The 12,911-nt window shown below is 39.8% G+C and overlaps 1 protein-coding gene across 4 annotated transcripts in view; it reads right to left on the bottom strand.

Annotated features, from left to right (window-relative positions):
* LOC124262554 (short transient receptor potential channel 3-like) overlaps positions 1-12,911 on the bottom strand; it is a 215,569-nt gene that overhangs the window by 33,425 nt on the left and 169,233 nt on the right. For all 4 annotated transcript variants that reach the window (XM_046697076.1, XM_046697070.1, XM_046697058.1 and 1 more), the window contains exon 2: positions 5,466-5,578. In XM_046697076.1, coding sequence (XP_046553032.1) covers positions 5,466-5,578 — 113 coding nt within the window. The remainder of the gene's footprint in view (positions 1-5,465; positions 5,579-12,911) is intronic.

The following is a 12,911-nucleotide window of genomic DNA, read 5'->3' as shown; positions in this document are numbered from 1 at the left end:
TGCATGCTGGCGGTATCATCTTCAACTTCGTGCGTATAAAACGTGTATAAATCGAACATCACCATGCCATCATGGTTTTAATACAGAATGACAGGAAGTTATTTATTTACATTTCTAGGAACCTCAATAGTTGAGGTTTTAGACACTCGTATTACAATAAAAAATCAAAGGTGACGTGAATGTGTTTTAAACTGAAAGCATACAAAAGGCCCATAACTGTTCTGACACTGGAAGTGGACGCGATAAAACAAACCTCAGAATGTAAAGGTATTACCAGAAGCGCAAAATTGGTACTTATTACATAAAATATTCTTTCACTCAGATGTCGTGAATCAGATCTTGAATCAATCTAATTTTTGGACACAAATCTCAGTGGAGTGATCTTCCTTCCGAAGGATATGTGCCTTTAATGCATAGAAGCAGACACGATCTTTTGGATCATGTTAGAAGGTTACATTTCCGGATCTTTAGTAAGGCCACAGAGGATGTTCTCACCCACAGGGAACATAAGGGACTGAAGGCTATGTTATTGTATGGACGCCTTTCTGAACTCCCCGAACAAAGCATTATCTTTGGTGTTTTTTCCCTATGTAACCTTGTTCCATTAGGCGTAATGAAATCGGCCATGGCAAATACGCTGGGATTTTTTTATATCTTGTCTAACTTGATTTGTCACTCGTTATATAAATTCCAAACATTCCATTGATTTTCAAGGAATAAAAGGCGTTTTGGGTATTAAGGGGCAAGAAAACTCTTGAAAGTTTTTCGTGCCAGGAACAATAGGGTAATTGGAGACAAATTTCCATCTAAGTTTGCCACGTCGTCATTGCAAGAAAGGAAAACATGGATCATCATGGAAACTTAAACCAAGAGTTTTTTTCTTTCACTTTTTGCGTGCGGAGTTTCTTTGAGGTAACCCTGGTTGTAGTTCTCAGGTTACGCCTTTCTTGTAATTTTGCCATATCTAATACATTGGCCACGTGTGTGTCAGAATAAGCCCGTTGTTACTGTTATCAAACAAATTAGGATATCATGTTTCATTTCGTATCATAATCTAAAGATGGGTCAGTGAATCTATGGGAATATACATGTGGAGGGTGGAAAGGGGAGGGTCGTATCCAACTTTATACATTTGAGTGGATAAAGACCACTGAAACTGGGATCAGGTGGCCACCATTACGGATGATTGGAGGCCGGGTTTCACTCAAAGGCATGGATCGAGGCTCACCGGCGCGGTCAAGCACGTTGTGTTTAACGTATATACGTCCCAGCTTATTGTGGGTGAAGAGCTGTAAGTGGTCAATGGCTTTGGCTTTGGTTGGTTGATTGGTTGAGTGAGTGAGTTCAGTTTTACATCGCACTCAGCAATATTACCGCTATATGGCGTCGGTCTGTAAATAATCGAATCTGGACCAGACAATCCAGTGATCAGCATCATGAGCATCGATCTACGCAACTGGGATACGATGACATGTGTCAACCAAGTCAGCGAGCCTGACCATCCAATCCCGTTAGTCGCATCTTACGACAAGCATTGGTTCCTGAAGACAAATTCTAACCCGGATCTTGATGGCTTTGGCTTTGGCAGTGCGCGCGCGCGTGCGTGCGTGCGCGCGCAGGCGTGTGTGTGTTGCAAGTTTATTATTATTTTAAGGTTATTCACTCCATGTCCTTTCGTTTGTTTAATATAAGTACGTTTTTCTCCGATGTTAAATTCATGTCATTAACACTATGATTAAGGGTAACACTATTTCCAGCAGGAGTTTGTTGCATAGCACAACCGTCCCCAAAACACCTGTGACCTCCTGTGGTTCCAGCCTCGGTGTGCCAGGGAACGCGGGTCCATATGCCACGTATACTATATAAGTCAGTTTTTCATTACGACTTGATATTTATTACACTCTTGTCGTTCAATAGACTGGCCTGACATCTGCCAGCCGTCCGTCTGTTGCATGACACGAGATCACACGAACACTAGCCATCTGATAGCGAAAATTGGACATATCCCTGGCATGGGATCATCAATTGCATTGTCAACAGCCTTGATTACATATGCCAATCAGCTGGCTGGTCGACGTGGGGATAAATGAAATATCACGCCTGAAAGTGGCTAATTTGTGTTGACCTGAAATTCACTGCAGCGTCTGATTCTGCCAGTGGACAATACTGAGCTCAGATGAACCGATAAGACTTACCCAATAACTGGCGACACATGGGGCAGTATCTAATCACTGAGATAGACTCAAGTGACTTATCAAGTAGATATGGTGGCGCAACTTCAGCTGAAAAGTAATGGAGCCAGATATTCGCATCTATCCTAATTATTCAAATTTGGCAAGACCTGCCAACCTGGAGTCGAGACCCGACTATTCATAGTAGCTTTGTTTGTTTCGCTGTTTGTTACAACTTCGGGATTCGCAGCACACCATCCTTGGAGACTCTCGCTGTCTGGTGTTTAGAGTAGGTCATTTGTGCTACTTCTGATAAACAACGTGAGTAGTGAAACTGAGTTATGAAAAGTCACGCGGTTATTATCAATATTAAAACGATCTTTCTTCCCTGGGTGTGAATTGTGCGAAGATTCGACTGTTTTCTTACTTTGTGGGTGTTTGTATATTTTGTAAATAATCGAGTCTGGACTATCTGGCTATCAGCGCAGTTTGAATACGATGACATATGTCAACCAAATCAGCGAGACTCACCACCCGATCCCGTCTCTTACGACTAGCATGGGTTTCTGAAGATCAATTCTAACTCGGATCTTTCCGTGTCTGGGAATAGTTCCATTATACAGACAAGTATATAAACCAGTCATATACAGAGAAAGCAACAACTTCATGTTGTGTGCGGTGACACGGGAAACCAGCCAGCCAGCTGAATACCTGAATTACCCACAGACCTATATTACCCTTCTCGGCATTCAGTGTGTATTATCATGGGTAATTATATGTACGTTTCTTTTTCATCTCAATTCCATCGTAACTTGTACCTCGCGATCCAAGGACGGGCCAAATGGTCGTCATCATCATCGTCAGTACATAGAGTGAAATTACGCAATATATTTTTCTTTTTAACCAAAAGAAAGTTTCACAACATCTTTCATTTCAGATTCATAGCATCTATCCACATTATAAAATCGTACAGTCTTTGAAAATAATGTAATGGTAAGTGGATACGTCATAAAAGAATACTTTTCTAGACCCGGAGTTTCGTTTCAAAGGAAGGATGAGTACCGCCGTTACAGCCGACTTTGATTCTTCACCATGAAATACTCTAATTTAAAACTCATCTTACATTGATGCCGCTGAGGCATAGTCCTATCGGTATACACTGTCGGGGTCTGGTACTAACCATTAATTCCGAAATAAAAGCCTCCAAACGTCTCCTGTGCTGATACGATATCGGAAGTGACTCCTCCAGGTCGGCTCTGATCACAATAAGGTTATGAACACCATTGGGGAATGAGTTAGGCCTTTGAGCTTTCAATGACGTTCAGTGAGTGTACTGTTTCCAAAGGCTTGAACTAGCGCCGCGTCAATTACGTCGTTGTGTTTGTTTTGCAATTATAGAATTGAAACGAGAAGGAAATATCTCTTTGCTGGTTAACCCTACGTTAAAAGCGACTTAACATTGATGTTAGACTAACTTGTTGCACTTTTCGATACTGTCGATACAAATGGAATTCAATGCTTGAAAGATCGCATGCTTGACAGCTTTTAATTTGGACTAATTAAGACCACATGTCTCCTCTATAATGCATTTATTATATTTGGCAAAACATTATTTGGTGCACATTGTAAACAATCCCATTTGTAGGAAATGTGATATGGAATCACAAGAACAAAAACCATTGTTACTTAACGACTTCAGTGGAGTGAATGGGTCCATTAGTACAAGTACAGTCAACCAATGTGTGGACGATGCTGACCACACGGGGGAGGAAATAATTCAGCAGCATCAAGTAACCATATACATGTAAGTCATAACGTTATGGCCTACTTTGCAAGCACCCCACTGGTGAGTGTCTGTATGCCACCGTTTCTCAGACGTAACAGGACGAAACGAAACGATAACAGTTAATTCGGTAAATAAATAAACATGCTACTGGGTGAATAAATGTATTAGGTGCTTCCTCGTCGAAGTCTTATACATCATATACCACAGCCATAATCCACACACTAACAGACATGCACACTAGATCCACTCATAACGCTCAATAATAATAAACACACTTAACAAACACTGCTTATAGACACACTAGACACTAAATATAAACACATTCAACAAACACTTATTACAGACGCTAGGCACTAAATATAAACACACTTAACAAACACTTATTATAGACACTGGGCACTAAATATAAACACATTCAACAAACACTGCTTATAGACTATGGGCACTAAATATAAACACACTTAACAAACACTCATTATAGACACTGGGCACTCAATATAAACACACTTAACAAACACGTTTTATAGACACTAGACACTAAATATAAACACATTCAACAAACACTTATTACAGACGCTAGGCACTAAATATAAACACACTTAACAAACACTTATTATAGACACTGGGCACTAAATATAAACACATTCAACAAACACTGCTTATAGACTATGGGCACTAAATATAAACACACTTAACAAACACTTATTATAGACACTGGGCGCTCATTATAAACACACTTAACAAACACGTTTTATAGACACTGGGCACCAAGCATAAACACATTTAACAAATACTTATTATAGGCACTAAATAAAAACACACTTAACAAACACTTATTATAGATACTAGATACTAAATATAAACACACTTAACAAACACTTATTATAGATACTAGATACTAAATATAAACACACTTAACAAACATTTATTATAGACACTGGGCACTAAATATAAACACACTTAACAAACACTTATTATAGGCACTAGGCACTAAATATAAACACACTTAACAAACACTTATTATAGATACTAGATACTTAATATAAACACACTTAACAAACACTTATTATAGATACTAGATACTAAATATAAACACACTTAACAAACACTTATTATAGACATGGGCACTAAATATAAACACACTTAACAAACACTTATTATAGATACTAGACACTAAATATAAACCACTTAACAAACACTTATTATAGACACTAGGCACTAAATATATACACATAAACAACCCGAACCCCTTTTAAACACACAACGATCGCAAACTAATCTTAACACACACATATTCAACACACTAATTATAAACATCCTTATTAGATTCACACTAATAACACACTAATTAAGAATACATTGATTTTACACAAACAAACACAGACTCACACACACTAAAATCAAACACTAACACACACATCACAACTAACTCTCTAGCCCACTGTATATCTATCATCTTCAGTCAGTTTTATTATCTAAAGGGGAATGTTTATTGTCCGTATACTCACCGATCTGTGAGCTCCAATTCCCTTGTCACCGCCCAAGTTGAGCCTGGAGGCGGCTCTCTTGTCCCTGGTGGAGCGGGTTGGCATATTGCCATCAGCCTGCTCATTGTGGCGAGCTGAAAATGTACAAACATATACATAAACCTGACGTAGAGATCACACTCAACATAATATTACATTTATGAAAGCTTTCTTTCTTTTCACGATCATAATTTTCAATAACGATCATAATACCTAGGAGTTCATAAAACTTTAAGAATTAATGTTTCCTCTCCTAATATTCATTTTTGCTTCTGCAAACACAGATAATTTCTTCAGTTTCTGCGACGCCAGTTTATTTCAGAATAAATAGAAACTGACATAAATGTTGATTGGGCATTAATAAAATGTGAAATGTAATCAAGGTGATCTACGTTACAACGGTCGGCAATGTATGATACATAGCACCACCAGTGTATGGTATTAGCATCCGATACCGAGATCTATAGTCGGGGAAGGGGAAGGAATCAGAGGAGGATGCAACTGGAGGTTGACCTACTTCCAATACGTTTACCTATGCAAAACCCTTTATAATGCAGAAAAGATTTGTCTTCCGACCCATAAGGACAGTTAATCTGTTCCAGATAACCTGTCTTCTGTCAGGAGGTTGCAAAATGATTACCAGAGCCGGTAGAGTAATGGTGCAATAACATTTCTTTACTAACAGAAGAAAAGTCGTGATTAAGAGAAATGTGTAGCACAATTATGGTATGTTTGTGTCAAATATTGGAAAATCGTATTTGTCCTTTCAGTATTGATTAATTGTAAGATGGTTACAGTGACGGGTATCATTATTGAAATACTTTAAGACGAAGTTATCTATCTGTTTAGGTATGTATGGTTCCAAGTGTGTTACATTTTATCAGTTTCTTACAAGGTGCGCGTCCTAAAGTCGTTCATGAATAATCTATATGCATATGGCATACTCATGCGATTATCATCATTGTACACGTCCATCAGTTACCTTATGAGTTAATGTTTAATCATCGAGGGTCGTGGGTTAGTTAAAGAGGACTGAGGTAAAGTAACAATCTGTCAACGCTTCAAACATGTACTTAATTTATTTCTGTTATTATTTTGTTTTTCGGCCTTTGGCCTACATGGAATATATTACTGTCAGACTAAATCATCTGGTTTGGGGGGCAATTTTCTGACATGATTCGTGTGTAAAGGCGAATGTTGAAAAACGTTAAGAATGATGAAGCTCAATAGATTTATAAACAATTTCCTGTTGATCTCTTCACTGAATCGATTGAGCACACTGAGAGGTAGAGATTATGACTCCCATGTATTTGCTGTGGACGCTCTCGTCCAAACCATTTATTAAGAAACATTATCTCTGCTCGCTCAGCATTTTGAGGACGTGACGAATAGCCTCAAATAGTTCTTCAAGAGACGAGGCTATTTCCATACAGCGATCCAATCCGATGCAACTAAACGCCAGTATTCCAGTGATAAAACACAAAATGATTACAAGTGCAGCTGAAAGCACAGTGATTTGTTGCTAATTTGCAAGTCATTCCTGGTAAATTTCCAAAGACATAACCTTTAAGCATTGAAGAATTCTGACAATGGTGTTTGCGTTCAGCGTATGTGTGTTCCACGCATTGGCCTGGGTTCTGATAGGATCATAGATTGGTATTTCATTGGAAAACGTTTTTGACTCATGACGTTGGCTAAAGTGTATTGATTATGTTAAGGAGATTTTAAGGAATGGACTGTCGACGGATGACTTGGTGCGCCGTACGTATACACTCACACAGAAACGTGTTTCTAATCAGTTGAAAATGCAACAGACAAATGTAGAGGCGTTTTACGAAATGAACAAACCCCGTCAGCTGACAAGAAGAAAGTAAGATAGCATATCTGTTAAATGTACATTTGTAAATTCATTGATCATGGTTTGACATAACATTCACGTGTCTTAATCTGATAAATAACTATTTCATAGATGGCAAAAACCAGTAGATGAATAATGATAGCTGCTTTTGTGTTGGATCATGTATAAACCAAGATAAATGTGCATCTTACAACTCAATAAGTGCACAGGGAAACCATATACTATTTATTTTAATTTTATAATTACGAAATACACACAGATTGCATAAGGCGAGGACGTATTGATTGAAGGTGGGATAGGAACCAATGGATAGATGGGTTTGCATTTCTATTCAGTGTGTATTTCTAAGTAAGTGTAAGCTCTTATGTTTCAGGTAAGAGGAAGGGGAAATAATGTGTATCTAAGGAAACAGGCGCGTTTCCCCTTTCATTACCGCGAGTGCTCGAAACAAAACTGCTCCAGCATCGAGGTTAATACTCAATGGGGACCGAAACAATTTCGTTTTAACTGCACGGAATTGTGTATGAGGAGAAAATTCAGACTTATTCCTAACAACGCTGCCCTAAATATGTCTTTAGTGACGTTAGGGTTTTCACACAGGCCGTTAACTGAGGCAATTCCCCTCTAAGTGCTAAACGTAATTAGAAAGATGGGGACTGTGGATTTGAGCAATTTATAGGCTTCCGATCTGTCCTATTGCAAGCACGTTGTTATCATAATAGGCACTCGAGACAGGAGCTGATTTTAAACAGTCCAATACGTAGCCTACCGAGTTTCATGCCATTGTAATTACAAGAATAGTGAAGGGGAAATATCTACAATCAGTTCTGTTTTGTATGTGTACTGTTTTGTATGTGTTTACTAATTACATATCATTGGAGAAATCGCCAGAATGCTAATTACAATGATAGCAATCAGTCATTGCATGTCGTTTCGAATAGCAGTCTTTCAACTAGCCGCCTCCGTGGTGTAATAGTTAGATCGTACGCCCGGAGAGCGGAAGGTCGCGGGTTCGATTCCAGGCCGCGTCATACCAAAACATGTTAAAATATTGTACTTGTTGGTCCCTGCCTGGCGCCCGGCGTTAATGGGTACAACAAGGACTGGTCGGCTCGGGGTCAGTATAATGTGTCTGAGTGGGGTATGCATGCTTAACTGCGGCATGGTATCTCAGTGGGCTAGCATTATATAATAGAAAACCAACTTGGTACAAGCAGCCACACACACACTAGCATGCACGTCATCATATGAGCGAAACATTCTTAAGTACGACGTTAAACCCATTTCACCTCACCTCACCCTTCCTTAACTAGTTGGTCAACATCATGGGTTATTTATGTCCAATAGGTAGCACACTAGGAACAGTGTTGTGGTGTGTGGTCCTGTGCATAGAGCTCAGGTCACAAATCAGCTGAAGTTAAGCAACGTTGGTGAGTCTTTGGATGGGTGATCGTATTTCACACCTGAGAATTTCTCGGACTGCAGTCCTGCTCCACAACGAAGCACATGTGATACATGTGGCTTCACCTTAGGCAAGTGAGTTTGTTCAAAATTGTCTCTGTCCATCCAACAGAAATTGGGTACCCGGTGGGATATGTCATGTGACTATTATCTTCTAGCGTCTGACAGGCAGGTTGGGTTATCCGGGGTAATCCCTCCTAGACTTTCTGAAGCGCCGTTGAACAGCTTCAAGTTGGATACCAGGCGACATAGAAATCCACTATATATATATAGTATCCTAACTTGAAATATGCAATACTGAGGACATATCACATTCAACACAAAACAAGTCGCAAAACAAGTCGCAGTAGCTAGAGCATTGAGTGGTTTAGCATTGAGTGGTTTAGCATTGAGTGGTTTAGCTTGCCAATTTACTAAAATTCAGACCAGGTGAAGATCCGGATCAGAACTACAACCCATGCGTAACCAACTAACGAAAGAACGATTGGGATATCGTGTAGATCGATGTTCATGACATTAGTTACTGGGTTGTCTTTTGACTCGATCATTTCGGGCGGCCGTCATAAAGATTAAACAATAGTGACAGCGGCGTTAAACAACAACAAACCCCCTAAAGGTCTGGATGTTGTCCACTGTTAACAACTGATAAAGACGTCTGCATGACGAAACTATGCTCTTCGATCAATCACAATAAAAATATTCTTCACTGAAGGTTAAGACTAATCTCCAGAAGCACAAAAATCAATTATTTCAATTTTAACACCTGAAGTATTCCAATTTCATGACGAATTTGAATCTAATTTCCGATAAAAACTTCTGTGACATAAACATCCCCTAGGGCGACACATGATCATATTAAGAATCATCAGATTGGGGAAGGGTCTCCTCTGGAGTAGGAAAATGTCCTGCCTAAGCATCCTCACGAATGATCACCCATCGTCCTAGGAGCTGATACAACAGCCTTAGCAAATAGAAACTGATTAGAAGAAATCAGCCACAGAAGAAGAACCTCACGTCCGTGCTCCTTTGTTCTGGGCAGATCAATGACAGAAGATGGAACTCGGGTTAAACTTCTTCTGGTCAGGTTCTTCCCTTCCCGACAACATCTGAAGATAGGTATGAAGGAACTCTATCAAATTGGCAGGTCTTTCTGTCTTGTGGGCCATGGCTTTGAAGATGCTCTCACGCCGTGCCAGACTCAAAAACAGTCGATGCACGGTTTAAGTGTTTGCTTACTTGCAATCTTGATTGAATTGCGTTACTCCCTGATGGTCGCAAGTATTCGATGAATACATAGTCACTCATACAATTTCGTTGGTTCGTCATTTGTGAAAGTAGAAACTAGTTGTTAATTGGTTTCTCGAAATTTCAGGATGCAATGATATTTGTTCTGTAGCCATTTCAGTAGAATATTTCAGTGTCAAGCAGAGGAACATTGGAGAGGAAGTTTTTAATGATTTTCCCACGTGTCAGTCTGATGCAGCGCTCTTTCAGTCTAACGTCACGCCCTTCCTGTATTGGTTTTTACCCTTCGTCCTCAAACATGTTCGTTATATAATTATTATACCACGCTCTTACGTTTTTAACTGTTGAACCATCAAAATAAATGCTAAATGTTCGCGTAGAATTAGATTAAGGATAAATATCAAACAACAAGGATATCGAGTACAAAGGGAAACCTTTTACTTTGGGGACTTACAAACCAATATTCTCATTTCCGTAAATGTATTTCGAAGGACCGAATTTTCATATTCGGGTTTAATTTTATCATAACGATGATCTGAATACGAAATGCAAGACTTGGTGAAAAAAGGTAGGTCAGTGGCTGTTTGGTATCCGTAGACATACAAGCTGTGCAATGTATCCAGTTTGGAAACAGTGTTGAGGAGAAATGCATATATGATATCTCCGGCAACTGAGGGGACATGTCGAGTTCTACAGAACTACCATTGTGTCCAGTTCCTGTAGTATTGCATAAAACGTAAAAATAGAACCCTCGTCTTGGATTTATACAATTTCTGATCAATACACAGGCCAATATATGTATTGACACTTAGTCTGGTAGGCAGGATCCAGGAGACTGCACAATAACACAGATATTACTGAAACCGAATCAACAAGCAGAAGTAGGTTTAGGGGCCTGTCATGTCCGTTTAGACTGTGGGTGACGACGCTGTTTTTGACTCAGGAACAACAGTCTTCCCTACATTTACCGCTCATCTACAGGACTGGGATTACAAAAGGAATGTTTATTTGTCTGAGCAGACTGAAAAGAAGAACTCGCATGAGTGGCAAGTGGATTTTCTCGAAAATACTTTAGATTGCAAGCGGAGAAGTTATAAACCCTACTGTTTTTTGTGACGTCTCCTAGGTTGTTGGATTAGACCCAGTTGACGTGAATAACTTCCCCATGATCCCACAGACTTGAAAGGAAGAGAAACGTGATTTATTGCTTGCTGAGAAGGACGATCTGATTGACATGAGAGTGTTTCCTGTCGAGACTACAACCAGGAGATATTCAGCCATGCTCTAATTCAAGCCCAACTGCGCCTTTACCGTGTTCTGTGAGTGTATCCGAACTGCAGATGCTTGCAGTGTATGAATAGTGGACTCAGAATTTGCATTTTGATTACAAAGGCAAGGCAGTGGCGTTTGTGTTACATTAAAGTCAACACGCTGAACTGATCATTACGATCAGTTTCAAACACCTCCTCATTTCCAAAGATCAATGTATCGACAAAATACGACGGATGGCATTTTGTGCGAAAAAGGCCCTGTGATGTTTTGGCTGGCAATAAGATGATTTCAGTTTTGTTAGAAGTCTCCTTCAATAGAGAACCACAACTCACACACAACAGTGCACCCAGGAGTGAATACAAGTTCATCTAGGCAGTGATCACGTGGGTGGTCTGCTCATGACTGTGGAAGTCAAGCAACTTTGATCTACATAAAAGCCATACGATGCAATGAGTTAGCTTCATTTTGGCCACGTAATAATAATAATCGTCACCATCAGCCTCATGATAATAATAATACAAACATGATTATCACAAAGCAATTTCAGAAAAGTACTCACATATATCTAGCGTTATTGTTTCCCGACTGTGATATTACGAAGTGATCAACATCGTTCTTGCTTAGTTCTAAACTGAGAATATGCATTAGCTTTATAACAACCATACGCCGGTCAACCTATTTTAATCCCGTGGCTGATGAAACATGGACTATAGTCCCAAAGACGGGGTGTTCAGTTCTTCTGTTGCTGCTTGGTCTCAAACACAGTTACATCAGGTCCAATGTGGCCACAACGTTATAAGCCTGCCACTACTTTGACCCACACAATACATAGATAGAACTTTGATATAGGTAACTATGAAACGATTAGCGAATGTTTAACGCCTATGTGGCAATTATATTATATCATGTTGGCCAGTAAAGAGTGAGTGAGTGAGTTTAGTTTTACGCCGCTTTTAGCAATATTCCAACAATATGACGGCGGGGGACACCAGAAATAGGCTTCACACATTGTACCCATGTGGGGAATCGAACCCGGGTCCTCGGCGTGACGAGCGAACGCCTTAACCACGAGGCTACCCCACCGACCCTGGCTAGTAAAGAACTCTTAGCTAGCTACACCAGTTTAATGATAACAAGGATGTATGTCAACTGGGGACACAGTCCTCTCAAACATTGATATCATCCACTCAAGATGGTGCATAGTTCCAACAAAGGAGTGAGTGAGTTTAGTTTTACGCCGCTTTTAGCAATATTCCAGACACATCACGGCGGGCGACACCAGAAATGGGCTTCACACATTGTACCCATGCGGGGAATTGAACCCGGGTCCTCGGCATGACGAGCCAACGCTTTAACCATTAGGCTATCCCACCGCCCGGCCAACAAAAGACATATATTTATCGTTGTTTCTCGCGGCAGCGTGGTTGGTCTGATACATTTGACCAGTGTATTAAGCGAATATCACTGCTCTCTTCACAAAAGGAATAATAAGCAATGCAAACATATTAACTCAAATATGGTTCATTTTGCCCACATAAAGTTGGAATATTTGTTGTGTACGTCTGCACTTGGATAGATCTTCCAGACACATT

This window comes from Haliotis rubra, unplaced genomic scaffold (genome assembly GCF_003918875.1).
Source record: "Haliotis rubra isolate DU_JTF1 unplaced genomic scaffold, ASM391887v1 Scf12, whole genome shotgun sequence".
Classification (NCBI taxonomy): Eukaryota; Metazoa; Mollusca; class Gastropoda; order Lepetellida; family Haliotidae; genus Haliotis; species Haliotis rubra.
This window is presented reverse-complemented; position numbering and strand designations above follow the sequence as displayed.